The 16804-nt window shown below is 45.6% G+C and overlaps 2 protein-coding genes across 2 annotated transcripts; both read right to left on the reverse strand.

Moving 5' to 3' along the window:
- Window positions 1-439: 439 nt before the first annotated feature.
- Window positions 440-1036, reverse strand: LOC306956139 (uncharacterized protein; the record flags this gene model as incomplete). Its single annotated transcript, XM_079547553.1, has 1 exon — window positions 440-1036. The coding sequence occupies one exon, from the start codon at window positions 1034-1036 to the stop codon at window positions 440-442; it is 597 nt and encodes a 198-aa protein (XP_079403679.1).
- A 12176-nt stretch (window positions 1037-13212) lies between these two features.
- On the reverse strand, window positions 13213-14151 carry LOC306956180 (uncharacterized protein; the record flags this gene model as incomplete). The annotated part of the gene is made up of 1 exon (XM_079547598.1): window positions 13213-14151. One exon carries the CDS (start codon window positions 14149-14151, stop codon window positions 13213-13215), a length of 939 nt encoding a protein of 312 aa, XP_079403724.1.
- Window positions 14152-16804: the final 2653 nt, after the last annotated feature.

Raw genomic sequence — 16804 nt, forward strand, 5'->3', positions numbered from 1 at the left:
AGCCAAAAGACCATGCTACGATGCAACAGGGTTTTAATACAAACAAGATGTGGAATACATTCTTGTAGAATGAGGCAACACAGAGACAAAGAATGTAATTTCCATTTCAACAAGGACTACAATCGATCAGGTGTTCAGAACAATACAGGGTTCACAAGGTGTTCTTTCAGCCAGAAGCATCCACAGTCAAGTCCCATTAACTGTTTTACCCTCTTCAGATTTAGAAAGATCAAAACATAACATGAGCAAGTGACAAAGTGAGGCAACATTGGGATTTTAAGCCTTAGACAAAACACAGCGCAAAGAGATGCCAAGCAACCCCAGCTCCTACTGATTAAGCTGGAGCAGAGGCTGCTTGACACATCTGATTTCCAGCCCTATATGTCAACCATTGGTTTGCATCTTATCATTTCTTCAGTCATGACTCTGTCTTAAAGACTTAAAATGGCCCACAGTTTCCATAGCGGTACCTATAGTACCTAGAATAAAATGGGAAATAATTTCTACCAAATCCTGAATAAAATGAGCTTCGGTAATAGCCTCCCAAACGAGAGAATCCACCACCACACGAGCCCTCCCCACCATATGAACCACCTCCTGTTCCACCATAAGAGCCCCCAGAGCTATGGGAGCCTATCCCACAGGATCCACCTCCACCATAGGAGCTTCCTCCACCATAAGAACCTCCTCCACCTGAACCCACGCCTCCACCTCCAGAGCCAATGCCTCCACCTCCAGAACCAATGCCTCCACCTCCAGAGCCAATGCCTCCACCTCCAGAACCAATGCCTCCACCTCCAGAACCAATGCCTCCACCCTCAATTTCAGGTATGGCAGTTCCCACGATGCTTTCCTGGGGACATGAGCTGATAATGGGTCCTGGGAAAGTCACAACAACGGGTGGTGCGTAGACAATTGCTCTTGAATCTCCACACGTGGCAACACATGGCTCGTTCCAAGAGTTGGTGTAGGGTTGTGGACACGACACCTCGCATGGTTGAGCGCAGCGGAAGCTTATCATCTGTCCATAGGACATCTTTCCAGAAGGCAAGTCAACCTGAAAGGCAGAGTGCACTAGCCTGGTGGTTACAGCTAGAGGAGTGAAAGAACAAACAGTATAATAGAAACCTGGATTGTGTAGGTGAGTTGAACGACAGACATCTGAACAGACGATAATACACAAACAGCGAGTGATTAAAAAAATAAATCACAATTTCTAAGGAAGAAATTCCATCCTAAAAGAGACTTATGCATTGCAGATCTCTTCAATCAAGTGAGAGGAATCACTGGGTAGAGACTTCTATCCAACTTCCATTACTCTCTAGTGCTCTATTGCCCCATAGTGTATGCCTAAATAAGACTCAATCTTTTTTTCACATCACTGGGGCTTTTGTAGGTTGTTTTTTTTTTTTTTTTTTTTTTTCCCCTAGGAGTCAGAGTTACCCTGATAGTGTTGGAGTGTTCTCTCTCCTTAGATATTCTCTTTAAAAAGGTCTGCTACTTCAGACTTTAATGTATAACACCACTTCCCTTAACAGTCGAAATACATGCAGGGCCAAAACTACTACACTACTTAGTTTGTAGTCTAGATGTAGAAATAGTTTTAGAAAATTGCAATAAAAAGTAGTAAGAGAGATGTTGTTGAAGAAGAAATAAATATATGAATATGTGGGATGAGTTTGCTCAATTTCAAAGTAACAATATCAGTCAGATCCCATGAGAACTGGGAACCCTCTTTCTAATTTTATGTAAAGCTGTTGTAAATGGCAGCATTCATCATAAGAACTGACACAGCCTCCTGATCTCATACTGAATATGAAACTTCACCTTTCATTAAAGGTTTCACATCTTTCTTTTAGAAATTTTTGGTCTCTTTTCTGTATAAAAAAATCAGAAACAGCAACAAGGGAAGAAACAGCATTTTCCCATTCTTCTAAATGGAGATAGTAGCTGAATTCCTAGGAACCACTGCCATCCACATTTTTTAAACTCACATTATTATTTCCCTGCTGAAATGATGATGCCTTTGTCCATCCTATTCATGCATTTATGGTTTCAAAGATGTTCATAGAGAATAAGTTCCTACCCTACCAGAAGATAGGTTATATAATCACATATTAATGCTACCTATAAAACCACATCTATAATTCCAAACAGATACAGTTATATTGGACTTACCCAGTCACCAAGAGGAATAAGTCAGCAGAGGCAGCTAAAGACACCGCAGTTACGAGCACTTTTATATGCTGTCATAGAGAAGAGAAATTGAGGGACACCTTTACGCAATCATTCCCTACATCTTGTGAAATAGAATGTTTTCCCCAGTGATACCATCCTTTGTTGCAACTGTTCTGATATCAGATTATGATTATTAGATAATTTTCAGTCCCACGTAGCATGTTATACACATTTCCCCCCATCTTGTCTCTTCTGCTGGTAAATCTCATGGTGAAATTAGGTTGGTTTTCCTTCAAACTGTTGCCTTTGTGAGGATTGCTCAGCTGGGTACTCAATGACCTGTGTGCAAACACCGGATTGTGTGATACATCGGATAATAGACTTAGGGAATTTTCCCTTTTAAAGGAAATGTACTCACATTCAATATTTCATGCTGAAGAGCCATTGGTGCCTGGGAACAGAGGTCCCAGAGAAAACATTACTCTAAATACAGACCTATAACCTCAACCCAAATAAATTTACAAGGCCTGACAAACACTGATACGATTCATTTGATCACGTTTACGTCGTTCACCTCTGAGTTATCTCTGTGTGGCAGATTATTAAAGCCAAAGCTAAAATGAAGTCATCTATATTTTGGGTTTTTTTTTTTTGTATTTCATGACCCCCAAATCACAATAATAACCAGAGGAACGCATGCAGCCAATAGAGATGTGACAGCAATCTGAATAGTACAATGAGTCACATAATTTCTGGGAATGAAAAGTAACCGATAATTACAGTGATCGATAGCAGAAGCAATTAAAGGAGTTACCAAACCAAATATTTCGTAGAGAAAGATAAGGAGATCAAAACTTCTGAGTTCCTTGTTTTTAAATATATATGTATATACAAAATATACACACAACTCGTTCAAATCACAGCTTCTTAACTACCTCCAATGCTTTAGGCAGAACACAGCACTGGTTTAATCATTCATATGATTATGACCAACGTTTTTCCCTGACGGTGCTAAGAGAGATGAATTCATGGTTTATATAAGATTTAAAAATAAAAATAAAAATAAAAAAGTACACATCAGATGAGGCTTTCCAAGCCAAATTGTAGTGAATGTTCTTAAAAGAATATATGTAGAAAAAAAAAAAGAAAGGTGGGAAATGAAAATGCAATGGAGTAACTGACAATATTGCAGCATCCATTTCGCATCACCTGAATCTCTGTTATCTTACACCAAACAATTATTTCATAGATGGAAAAATAAGCATCCTCCTTCACCAGATGAAAGCTAAATGTTTCTAAAGTAGGAAGAAAAAAAAAACAACAACCCAAAGTTAGGGACCTTATATTTCACCCTAAAGAATTTCTTGCATCGGATATAGAGTTGCAAACCACATAACACAGTGATCTGGTTTGGTGGAAGAAGCACAGAGCTGGCGCTCATAATGTTAATTTTAAATTCACCTCATGAAAAAGAAAACTCAAAATGTGGATGGAAATGTTGTATTTCTGATGCTGTTGGTCTTCATTGAGTTTCAGAAATCCCATAGCAGCACACTGATGCTCACACAGTTGCTTTGCATATGAAGATTAAATCTTAAAGAGGAAGCCGCCTTAATTGCTATTGCCTTCACCTGTGCCATGCTATGATTTTCTAAATTGGTCTGAAGGTTCATTTGTCTGAAAGGAAACGGCCTATCTTCTTACTGCAGATTGTTACAAAGCATTATCCTTAGCCCTCATTTTTTTTTCTACAGATTTTACCATAGCAATTCCTTGGTTGGGAAACTCTGTGGTTGGCACAGGAGAAAGGAGGACACAGGGGTGAGAATCAAACCCAGGTGGACTCAGGCATTGAAAATATTTCAGCTTCTCTTGTAGACAGCAGGCACACTCAGTAGCACCTGGAGGTCTGTTCATGCATTCACCTTCCCACAAGCACATTTCATCATGTTATGGCACTAAAGGATGAAGCTTAGTGATGGTTCTCGTTACGTCAGGTTGGTGGTTGGACTTGAGAATCTCAAAGGTCTTTTCCAACCAAAATCATTCTGTGATCATAAGGGAGCAGTTCTGCTGCCCGTTGCAGAATTGGACTTAGGAAGTTCAGAAATCCCTCTGACATGGAGATCACAGAGTCACCACAGTGTGTCAGTTTCTATTGGCATTAAGATCACTTTCTCATATTTTTTGCATTCTAATCTCAGCAAGAAGAACTGGCAGCAGATACAGGTTCCTTCAAGCCTATTGGGCAAAGAAAAGTTCTGTTCTTCTGGCACAGAAGACAATTAAATGAGTTTATAGTTAAATTATCCCCTCCAAAATCAACTAACCAACCAACTAACCAAGCAGAAAAGCTCTACTATGCCATTTTATTTTATTTTACTGTGCCATCCAGAGCAAACATCTGAGTTACAGTGCCAGATCCTCTTTTGCAGCAAGCATTCATGTTGCATTCTACTCCTTCTCTTGCCCATCCCGTGCCTTGGCCTGCCTGGCCTCCATCATAAATCTGGCTAATGAGCAATATTAGAATTATAATGACAGGTTATAAGTATTAAGACTAATGATAATTAGGTGTGTCTAAATCCTAGATCCACCCTTCTGTATAGAGTGCCCTTGGACAGGTTAGGTAGCTTTTAGGTAGCAGTTATCTCATAAAGTGATAATTGTCTGTGCCATGCAGGTGTCAAGAGAATGAGAGCTTGCAAGAAGCAGTGGTGATGTGGGATGTTCAAGTAAAAATGAAAGGTGGCATCCTTGGTGGTAAATGGAAAAGCAGGGCAAGGCAGAGGTGCCCATGTGCAGGGCAAAATAGGTAGAAAGCACTGAAACACACAGGGTTAGGCAGGGAAAGTATGTTTGTGGCAGGGCATTCGAGTCAGGTAAAGGAGAAAAGAGCAAGAGTGGAGGTTAAATAAGCAGGAAGATGCAATTTCATCAGGAATAATGGATTTTTTGCTAGGCTGTTTATCAAAATCTCTCCAGCTATGGCTTGGATATTGCACAAACTTCTCCAGCAGGTGTTGAGCTCCAAGTCTCTTATGCTGAGAGGCTCAGGGCTTGTGCAAGGTGCTTTGTTCCCAAAAACAAAGCTGTTTTCAGGCTCTGTACCTTTTTTCTAAAAAATAAGTTGTGTGTCATCTTCAGCAGGTGAAAATCAGTCCTTGAACCCTATTGTGCAACGGGATTATCCCCAAACTCCTTGAACCCCCGGACTGGATGGGGTGGAGGCAGTGAATCAGACTGGGTCTTTGGGATTGGAGGCTCCTGGGAACTCCACCCTGTCGACGACCTCGTTACCAACATTTTCACAACACTTTTTGCATGATCCAAGCAAACAACATGGGCTTGTATGCCTGCACTACCTCCCATCTTATCAAAGGTGGGGAACCGAGGCCCAGTTCACAAGCTCATCCTTTGATGCAGCGATTGATCCATATCGGATCAATAAAGTAGGGCACATGCTAACATCAGTGACTAACAAGCAGGTTTGAAGAGTTCCTGTCTTGTTACAGGAGGAATTCAGATCACTCCAAGCCTTTTAGGATTCACTGGGTGAGCAGAGCAACCTTATATTGGAAGATAGGGGTGGACTCGTGTGAGGAAATACAGATTTTGGGGGTTAGAATGCATACATGGGTTGCTTGTCTTCAAGGTGGACATCCAGGTGAGCAGAGCAGTGTGGGGATGACAACAGTGGATGGATGGATGGATGGATGGATGGATGGATGGATGGATGGATGGACGGACGGACAAGCGGAAAGACAGACAGTGTCAGAGAGCTGCCCTGGCAGCTTCCCACCAGGCAGGGCAGGGCAAGACGGCATTCCTGGCAGGAATCCCAGCTGCTTTCACCTTGTCATAAAGTTTCCTGCAATTCCTTTTCCCTTTGAAGTCTCTGGCAAATCATCTGTGTCGGTGGGGCTGCACAGACTGCTTGCAGCACGAGGTGCACACCCCAGTGTTCCCATCATCTGCTCACAGCTCAGCAGCAATGGGGAATTAGCATTCAGCCAGCTGTCCCGTTTCACTGCGGTTAAATAATTCTATACTTGTGCTGGGAACATGTTTGCCTGTGCACTTTCTTTGCCTTGGGTTAGAAGGGGCTGTTAGCTTACAAAAGATGTGGACTGTACCCACGTGTTTCTGGGATTGAGCAATGCATGCGTATAAAACATGCACAAATCCTTAGTTGAATCGGGACATAGAGTTGAAGGGGAGCTAGATTATTTTTCTGAGCAAAAATAAGTCACAAGGAATATTTCTCAGCATGTTGTCCCTTTTTATCTTATCGTTTGCAGCAGCAGGTTGAGCCAGGAGCTCTCAAAGCCACAGAGTGTACTGAACAGGCTGAGGGCTGAGTGAAAGTTTTGAGACAAAAGCGAAAATGAAGGCTCTTCCTGCATGGGACTGGGGACACACAGTGGGCTGATTATTTTATCCCTCTGTGGGTGAGCAGTTTTCATGCTGGCCATGTGAATTGCACCAGAAATCATGTAAAAATTTGGAGCTGAAGAGAAAGAAAATGAGAAAACCACAGTGATGATGCAGAATAACTTTAATGGGGAGCGAGAGGACAGGATGAGGCTGCTGGAATAAATAACAGAGCAAAGGACACCATTTAAGATGCTGATACAGACATTCTCATGCTGCATTTAGCCTTCTGTATACCAGTGACACATTTCACCAAATAGCATTTTTATTTTCTTCAATAAAAGTAAACGATAAATACAGTATTTCTCTTCTGTTAGACTTCTACCGTGCAGTGAAGCTGAAAGGCAGAAGAAAATGACTTGTGTATATGTAACATATGCTTGTTTATCAGAGGAAAAAGTGAAGTTCCTGATGACTAATTCCCCTTGCACTAAAAAGTGCAAGGACCAGTCTAACAAGCTTCAGCAAGGAAAGGGTTTGTAATCTCTTGTCTGACTCCATTTGTGTTGATTTTGAAACTACTGCTGCCTGCCTTTTTCTGGCAAAGCAATGCAAAAAAGAGCAAATTTTTTCCTGAGAATGAGATGCCGGATGTTTCAAAGGTCCTGTTAATGCAAACTGGAACTGGGGGCATTTCTTCTTGGCTGGATTGCCTACTGGCCTGAGAATGTGCTTGAGTAAAATACTATGGAACTAATGTAAAGCATAACTTCAAGAAGACATAGGTAAGTCTGCTTGGGAGAGGCAGAAGGAATGTACAGCACACTTGGACATGCTGATTGGGGCCTGTACTGCTGTGCTATGCTTCTGAGGTCTCTTTGTCTTCATCTGCTGTATCTGTGTTTTCTGTTTCTGGTTTCTCCTTCTCTGGAATGTGCTCTTCCTTCTCACTCTCAGGTGGTTGGTGGTGACTGTAGCTGGCTCTGTTGCAAGGGTGCACCCACTGGGAAGCAAACACATAAGAGCACTGTGGGGTGCACTGCGACATAGGTCTGGGGATGGATCTTTCTGCAGATGGCTCCGAGTGCAGGACTTCTGCTCCTACAGATGCCAGGGAGGCTGATGCACATCCATCCGGGACTGCAGAACTTCCTACCACTGTCTCCTGTGGGCACGTGGTGAGGATTGGCCCTGGGAATGTCACAACGACGGGAGGGGGGAATATGATGACTCTGGAGGCAGGGCAGGATACAACACAGGGTTCATTGCAGCTGGTAGCAAGAGGCTGCGGGCACTGCACGGAGCAGGGATTGGAGCAGGGTCCTGCATACCACCCGGCCCCGAAGGACATCTGGGAGGAATGGTGGCGGTGCTGCAGCGCAGAGCAGGGATTCGTGAAGTGCTGACACCTTGCCCAGCACCCTAAAACACAAACAGTGCAAGTGGTAAGAACCCAGCTCAGGTATTTCAGCCATAGGGGCTGTGCATATAATATAGGTGATGCAGCAGAGACAGTTCAAGCCTAAGTTCAGGAGATGGAGCTCCTGGGTCAGCCCAGGATTCCCAGTCTATTTCCAGTCCTCTTGCTCCACTCATCATAACCCCAACACCATTTTCATCCTGTGATGGTTAAATCCTCCAGGTTTAATCCTTCTCCACCCCATTCAATTTCTCCCTTTTGACCATTTGCCATTTCCAGCTGCTCAGTGCCTCTTTTCTACTTCTAGCTACAGATCCTGGCTGGTAGCTTCAACCAAAGTACTGCTGGTGCCACAGAGCTGCTCATCATGCAGGACTGGGTGCTTGATATCCCTGCTCTGCCAAATGGGATCATTGTGGTGTCTGTGACAGAGCACATCCAGCCCTAATTCAGGCAATCTTTTCTAATAGGATTCTGCACCTCTGCTGAGATTGCACCGGGCACCACATCAGCACAAAACTATGTAGGGGATCCCCTCACCCAGCTCCTATGACATTTCTTATCTGTCAATGCTCAGCATCAGATATTCTTGTGACAAAAGCCCTGAAATCGCTCAGCATGAAAACTATTGTCTTTGCAGAGGTACTTCCTCTTCTTAGTGCTCCAATAAAGGGTCACTCAAAGAGGAAGGCTCCAGCAAGAATACCTGGTGGCAAAGTCTGGGAGATAGTACTTCTTAGTGAAGTGAACGCTGTTCTTTCCACATTCAAGTATGGTTGTCATTGCAGACCCCGCCTGAACATCATCTCGGATCTTTTCCAATCTTTAATGGAAAAAGTTACCCAAATTCTACCCGAATCAGGCTTAGAATATCATTCTTGTTAGGTAACATGCAGATATGTACAATTATTTAATAAGAAGAAAATTACATTTCATTTTTTAATGAGGGTGCGAATCTCCTCTGATGCATTTTTGAGGCTGAACACAGTCCAGGTCTACAACCAGGTAATTTCTAGCGGACTTCTCTAGATAGAATCTCCCTTCTACTTTTAGAAACCAGAATGCTTTGCTTTTAAATCCCAGCTGATGTTAAAGCAACATCTTGCTCGATATAATTAGATAGATGTGAATGGGACTTACCAGCTGTCCAGGAGGAAGTCAAGAGAAATGGCCAGAGGAGCTCTGAATCCTTTGAGTTTTATATTCCTTCTTCAACTTCCAGGAAGATGAGACATGTGCATGAAGTCTTAATTACTTTCCAAACAATTTTTCCCGCATGTGTAACACTTATAATTACTATAATTATTTTAACATTGTTTACCAACATTATTCAATTCTCAGCAGTACATACTGTTACATGCTTCAGGGTTCCCCTGTGTATCGTTATGGTCTGAATTTGTTGCTGATGTGATTCTCCCACTTCCGCCTGTCTTAGTGTGGGAATGCACCGAGCTCCAGTTTGTCTGGATTTGGCTTCAGTGCTGACTGTGCAAGCAGTGGTTTGCAGATAACAAACAAAGCATTGCAGATGTGCAATGTGATATGCATCAAGCTATGGGATCTTTAATTCAGGCCCCTATATCCACCATAGCGCTTACATGGGAGCACTGTGGTGTTCATCCCTGTAAGCACTGCAGAGGAGGGGAGAGCAAAGTTTTGCTGACTCCACATCCCCAATTTTGGTGACCGTGGAACAAATCTGGTTATTCGGTTCCTCTTCCTTGTTTCCCAGACTATTGTCACGACTTTATAGACGGAAGCTGACATTCTGCTTGGGTATCCCCACTCATGCTCCAGGTATCAACCAGCTGGTGAGCATCTGGCACCAGTCACTGAGATCAGAAACTTAAAAAACATAATCCTGAATGATGATCAGAAGAACAGAAGACTGGGGGAGAAGGGAGAGAGAGGGAGATAAGGCAAGAATGTCTGCAGATTAGAGGTAGATACAAAAATGGAAGCATTCAGTTGCAGTTTATACTTGTTGAAGACAAGAGAAGCAGTCGTGGGCCAAAAGTCTATCATGGAAAATTAAGCAGGGAGGAATTTTTTTATTCACGTGATTACTGACATGCAGGAGTTGCTGAGAGATATCACGGAGTCTCCATCCATTCATGGATGCTCTGAGCAGTGGATCTGATAAGCGGTCAGGAAGGGTTCATCTGAACGGCCTGGACAGTGGGGACATGCAACTGTTGGTGTGTGGGGATATGAGCAGAAGCCCTTCTAACCCATTTGATATGATTGCTTTTGATTTCAAACAGAAATGCAGCACTTAATGAAAATGCAAAATGCTGCAAGTTATCAGGGCTCAAAACAACATCCTGTTTGTGGGAACAGCGTAGGCACTTCAATCAAAAAAAAAATGCATATTCTTAAGGTGCTATTACTCAGCCCTGAGGTGTTTATCTCAGCTGTCGTGCTATTAATAGTATAATGATAAAACTCTTTGCATGCATAAAGCGATAATGAATATTTTGGAAATGCTTTGACATTCCTTTCTGTGTGGCAACCTCACCTTACCGGTCTCAGTTGTTGGGGTTATTTCCCCCATTCTTTCACAAACAACAGTGAAAAGCTCACATAAACTTATCTGAAAAACCAGAGCCAGGATTCCAGGCTCCCTATAGAGCCTTGTTGAGCTCTGTTAATAGGGCTGGCAGACAGCTTGCATATAATTGTGCTTCATGTTTCTCAGAAAATAGGAAATTCCTGTTTCTGTGCTGCTTTACCTGCAGAGTACCCAAATACTCAAACTGGAAACTCATTGACACCTCCTCATCTGTTCAATTTTCAGATGTTATCTGCACAAAACCAACCTGGGATTGGGCTTAGCAACCCAATCCTGGACATCCTGCACCAATTAATAACAGTGCTCACTATGGAGCTTGTCTGGACAGGACATCCAGTTCTAGGATTTGAAAGGCTGTGCCAAGTGAAATTAAACACAGAGAAAGCTGCTTAGTAGCTGACCCTATCACTGTGTGCATCAGAGAAGGGCTCATCCTCTCTCAACCCTTATGTGGTGGGTGAAGGCAGAAATAAGATGAACCCAGCAAGCTCTCCTCTCACTCCCACCACCCTGGCTTGTTGCCACTGCCCATCTGAACACTCAGAGACAGATGCTGAGGTCTGGATGTGGCTTTCTGAATGCCAGTGGAAGGCAAATCATCACTTTCTTCCTGCCCACACCGTGGCACAGGCAGCCTGTGGTTGGCTTTCACTGCCACAAGGATGCAGCACTGCCTCATGTCACCTCCAGGGCCATCAGAGCTACCTCACCTTCAGGGCCACCAGCTCTTTGCAGGGCTCCTGAGCTCTCTGTGAGCAGATCCAACACAATAACAGTGATGGAGCGTGGATCTGCTGCCAGAGCAGCTTAGGGAAGAGGGGAAATGATGCTCTCTCACTTGGGATACTGCAGGGGCCATGTAAGCATGAGCAAAGTGATCAAAGGCACCTGGGGCTCTTCAGCCTTTCTCCAGCTGCTATCTATAAGACAGTTATATTACTGACTCTCACCAATAAAACAATATAAAAAGTCCAGGCACCATTTAATGGAGAGGCCAGCTTTTTTATTTATCAAAGCCCAAACACCTTTGTCAAAAGCAAAAAGCACAGAAACAACTTCCAATTTTTAAAAGGAAACCTTCTTCTGCTGGTCTTTCTCATGGAAACCAAAGGGAAAGATGGGCCCTTTGGAGCTTAGAGCAGCAGAGAGTAGTGAAGTGCTCTGAGCTGTGCAAGTAGCATAAATGCTGGTGGTAGAGCTTCCCCTTGTGAGCTGTGGAGCTCCATCTCCCTGTGGGGCTGCATCCTCATGCCTCTGTGATGTGTGCTTCATGAAGGAGGAGCCAGGTTTGCATGGAGATGGGACAGGAAAGGGGCTGAGCCAGGGGAGGCCGCCAGGACCTCGCTCAGCTTCTTCTCTTTGCATTTAACTCCCCAGGGTTAAAGTTAATATCATCAAATTGCTCAGGTTGGAAAAGTCCTTCAAGATCATCAAGTCCAACCACAACCTAACCAGACTACCCTAATTCTAACAACCCACTGCTAAATCATGTCCCTAAATGAATGCTCTCTCCCTACAGGGAGTAACAATTCCAGTGTGGGAGGACTGCAAGCAGCATTGGTCTCTTTGTATGAGTAAATCTGTCACTTTATTAGAAAAAGGAGGCTATGGAAATCCTGCTCGGTGGGCTGCAGAAGAAGCAGAGGGGCCAGGAGGAGTTTAGCAGCTAGGACACTGCTCAGCGTGAAGGCAGCACTGGAAAGACCTACCAGGTTCTGCAATGCACCTTTAGGTGGTGGCAGAGGGCCACTGTTCCACTGAGTGAACAAATAGGGCGGTGTGCTTTGGGACCTTATGTATATACACCAGCTAGGCAAAATACTGATCAAGCAAGGTCACTGATTCCTGCTCTCTAGGAAGGTGTCCCCGTGTGGTAACAGCTGGAGCTGCAAGTTGTTTGCAAGTTGATTGCAGATTCATCACTGCAGACGGTTGATGCTGATCATTTTGAAAGCAGGCAGAGCCAGCCTGGAGTCACAGCATCACAGGGACCTTCGGCATCACCCTCCCACCTCTGCTATCCCAGGGGCTGTGCCACAGAACCAAATTCATAATTTGCTCAGCACTGGTGAAATTACAGCAGACAGCTGCTAATGAGCCTCATTGCACTAATGAAGTTTTCCTCTGTCTCACAGCCTGCGCTGCTGCTTTTGCTGTGTCTCTGCCCAACCTGTCTAGTCCTAACAGCACGACTGCTGTCTTTATTTTACAAAGAGGGAAAGCACAACAACAGGGAGCAGTTTTGTCAGGTGGTGTTGAAAAGAGTGGGGGAAAAAAAGACAGAAACACAAGGAAAATGACTGAGACGGCAGACAGCAGGGATCTGGCTGCAACCTGAAATTTAATACAGTGGGCACAACCAGTTAAAATCACTGATGAAGTAACAGTAACAACCTCTTGGAGTGCAAATGCTACGGCAGAGTTGTATCAGCTTAAAGCTCAAATCTGGGCACCTGCTCAGAGCTACTTAGTATCTCATTAACATAAATTCTGTTGCAGGAGTAACTACAGGGGAGCCACAGGAGGAAGGCAAGGTACCATACAGGGTTAGCATTGATTACAATAAGGGGAAGACTGGGCAAAGCACTTTCAGGGGTTAGGAACAGGGGAAAACACAACCTCAGGCCCAGCTACGTGGTTTGCTGTTGTCACAGCAGCTTCAGCCCCTTCACCAGAGACATTTGGAAGCACAGCGGCTCTTCTTGGAGTGGCTCGAACGTTTCACATCCCCCGCATGGTGCCGCGGTGAGCGCTGGATGGCACATGGGTGGAGGCACTTGGACTTGCTGATGTGCTGAGTCGATGAGCTCTTATGCTTGGCTCCCTCCTGCAGCAGCGAGCACTTGGCCAAGCACTGCTGGGATGAGCTCACCTTCGCCCCGCTCCCGGGGGGGCACTTGGGCACCTGCTGTGGGGTGCAGGTGGTGATGCACTCCTGCGTTGGGTACCCCTTGGAGCACTTCTGGTGGGGGAAGGGGCTGATGTACTCCTCCAGGAAGCACTGTGTCACGCACTGCTGCGGGGGGCACTCGGTGACCCCCCGAAGTGGCAGGGAATAGCCGCTGGTCATCCCCTGCAGGCAGCGGTTCTCCGCACCATACCGCTGCGACAGGCACCTGGAGACCTTCCTTGACCTGCACTCATCCTTGCAGGAGGATGAATACCTGATCCCACATGGTGGGAACTTGAGTTTGCCTGGCTCTGGGCACCGTGGAGCACAGGGTGGGAGGCTCTTGGCCACGCGTTTCTTCTCCAAATGGCCATTCTCACAGGACTGCAGAGCTCGAGCAGGGCTGAGGCGCACGCTGGGCTTCCTGCAGGGCAGCAGACGTGTGGTCTCACAGGGCTCCGGACACAGCATGACACACTGCTGCACACAGGGCTGGCAGGGCAGCAGCGTGCTGTGGGTCACACTGGGCTGTGAGCACACATAGGTGAAAGGCTGCACGTAGCTCTGCCATCTGGGCATCGGGCTCTTGATGATGCTCAGCGGGTGGCATGTGGTGCTGCATGCATCAGGTTGGGATGTGCAATGCTGGTGGCTTTCGGTGACGTAGCTGGAGCCCGGCAGGTACAGTTGTTTGTACCTCTCCCCATAATAGTGCATGGTCCTGGGAGGTTGTTAAGCCTGGAAGAAGCAGGAAGAAGAGGGACAGTTCACACCCACATTGGCTGTTTCCTGGTGATGCCTGCACCCAGTCCTGCTGGAGGTCACTGGCTGTAGGTGATTCAGAACCCACCTGGGATTACCCAGGGGAGCTGCTCTCAGCTCCCTCCCCTGTATCCTGATGAGCTCCAAAACAACCAGAGCCAGGAAAACAAAGCAGCTGCTTTCTGCCCTTCAAAAATGAGCTAAATATTAAACCTCCCCCATCCCCACTGGGACATTCTTTCAAGTTCCTATCCTGCACCTCCCAAGCACTGAGGATGAAAGACAAGCCAGAATTAAAGGTGTGCCCATGCTGCAATCCTCAGGCGTGGCTGCAGCTCAGCAGCACAAAGACAAACCGTGGTTAAAAGGGCTGAGGATGAGGACAGGTTTGTGGAGCACATCTGAGCTGAGCTGCAATCGGTGCCTGGTCCCTTATACCATAGCAGCACCTCTGCAGTCCCTGCTTTGTGCTGTCGTGTGGGCAAGCATCAAGAAAAGAAGAGAAGAGCAGCAGAAGCGTTCTGTTTGGTCAAACCAAGGAAGGAAGGAGGAGCATCAAGGCAGAATCTCTGGCAGATTTCACCCCAGTCCTGCCCAGGTATTGGAAGCAATGGCATATGAAAAGTGCTCAGAAAATGTTCAGGTTTTTATTTTTCTTTGTTTGTTTTCATCTTGACGTTTTTTAGGAAATAAATTCTGTAATTAAGTGATCATAAAAAAGTGCATCTTCTGAGCACCCCTCTTTCTATCTATAATTACAGCCCAAAAGCCTGTTGCTGGGTGACTGTTAATAATAACATCACTGCGTGTTGCTATCATTATCACTATGATTACAATAATCATTGACTAATACAAACAGCCATTGAAAAACAAGAATCACAATGCTACTACTGCACATAAAATACCAAAGCATCTGGTGATGCTCAGCAAGATAAAAAACTTCTAGAACAGGGGGATTATTCACATCCAGGGAGATGTTTGCATCCCTGGCTGTTCAGCTATGGAGAAATGTAAACACGTTCAGGTTTGTCTGGAGAATCTCTGCTGATTTCATGCTGATCCTGAAGTTGATAGGCTTCTTGCTGTCCTCTGAAAAGCTGCTTTGTTCAAATTCCATGGAATGGCAGAAAAATTCCACCAGATCCTTTAGATCAGCCGCCTTTCCACATGTGGGCTCAGTGCCTGACTCCCAGCAGCACCAAGCCCCTCACGCAGCCCATAGCTTCCTTTGGACCAGACCTAGCAGCAAGCGTAGAGAAGCCCACAAATCCCATTCCCAATTCCTCAGTCCTTCAGCAGGTGCTTGCCCAACATCCTTCCCTCCAGCACAGAGCTGTTCCTGATGTCAGAGCCGCATACATCCCCATAGGATGTATCTCCATGAGCAAAGGACCGCCGCCTGCTGCAGCCACCCAGGGGAACAAAGCAATATTTCAGCAGCTCTGTGAGAAGCCAGACTTACCCACTTCATCAGTGAGAACAACCGGAGAGAAGTGCCTAGGAGAGCCCCGTGATGGCTGAGCTTTTATATAGTGAATAAGTGCCCTGGAGGGTGAGGTGGTTTGGCCCGCGATGCTCTAATTGCTGCCAGTACCAGCCAGGCCACGTGCGGCTTCATGCTGGAGGGAATGGCCGTGCTGTTGTCACCAGGGACCATGGGGACATTGCTGAGTTGGAAGACCCTGTGAGAACATCCTGCTTCTCCCCATGCTAAGTAGAGCACCTGGATGGCCAAGGGCAACCCCTGCATGTGCTGTTAGTGGCTCTGATGCTGTGAGTCCCCATGTGTTGTGCAACAGCTCCTCTGCTTCACTGTGGCAACTCCAGGGCAGTAAAATTGTGCTTTTCTACAGAGAAAAAGATACTGGCTGAGATAAACAGAGGAAAGGGTCTGGGCTGCCCAAGGGACTGTTCATTTCCATGGGAGCTGCATGCATAAGGCCCTTTGGTGCCTTTGAAAACACCATCCAGGAAGGACTCTCGTCAACTTCTTGCAGCCCGCAATTACTGTGGCATGCAGACTTCCTCCACCTGCACAGGAGCTGAGGGTGACTGGGGCTAAGAGGCCTTGGGTGAAGGGCATGGCCACTGCTGGAATGACCCACACCAAACGAAAGGCTGTGCTGAGAGAGGATGCCTTCCCAGCACAACAAAGGGCAGAAAAAAGGGGCAGCACTGGGGCAGCTTGGGAAGGATAGCTGAATCCTTGCAGTCCTAAACACACAGATCCCCTTTCCTGCTCTTTGTTCCCTGTTTATACTAGTTTTAAACCCAAGAGGAAATTAACAGCAGCATCCAGTGCTGGCAGGGAATGAGTTTTAACACAACCATGTCTACATAAGCAAAGGCCCTGGCTTATGCCAATTAGACGCCTATCAACTGTGCTCCAGCATGCTGGGAATCTGAGAAAGGCCTTCCCTGCTGGAGCACAAAGAGTTGAAATGTGTCCCCTTGGTGAAGGAGGTGGAAAATTTCTCACCCATAAGAAGGAGAAAATCTCCAGCTGCTGAATCATAGAGTGCCAGGAAACCAAACTCCAAGAGCAACATTAACCAAAGGGACACGTGCGCTCTGCAAGCTTACCTTGTTTTCCACAACTGAAGACAAA

The sequence above is a fragment of the Tetrao urogallus genome, assembly GCF_951394365.1.
Source record: "Tetrao urogallus genome assembly, chromosome: 28".
NCBI classification, from domain to species: domain Eukaryota; kingdom Metazoa; phylum Chordata; class Aves; order Galliformes; family Phasianidae; genus Tetrao; species Tetrao urogallus.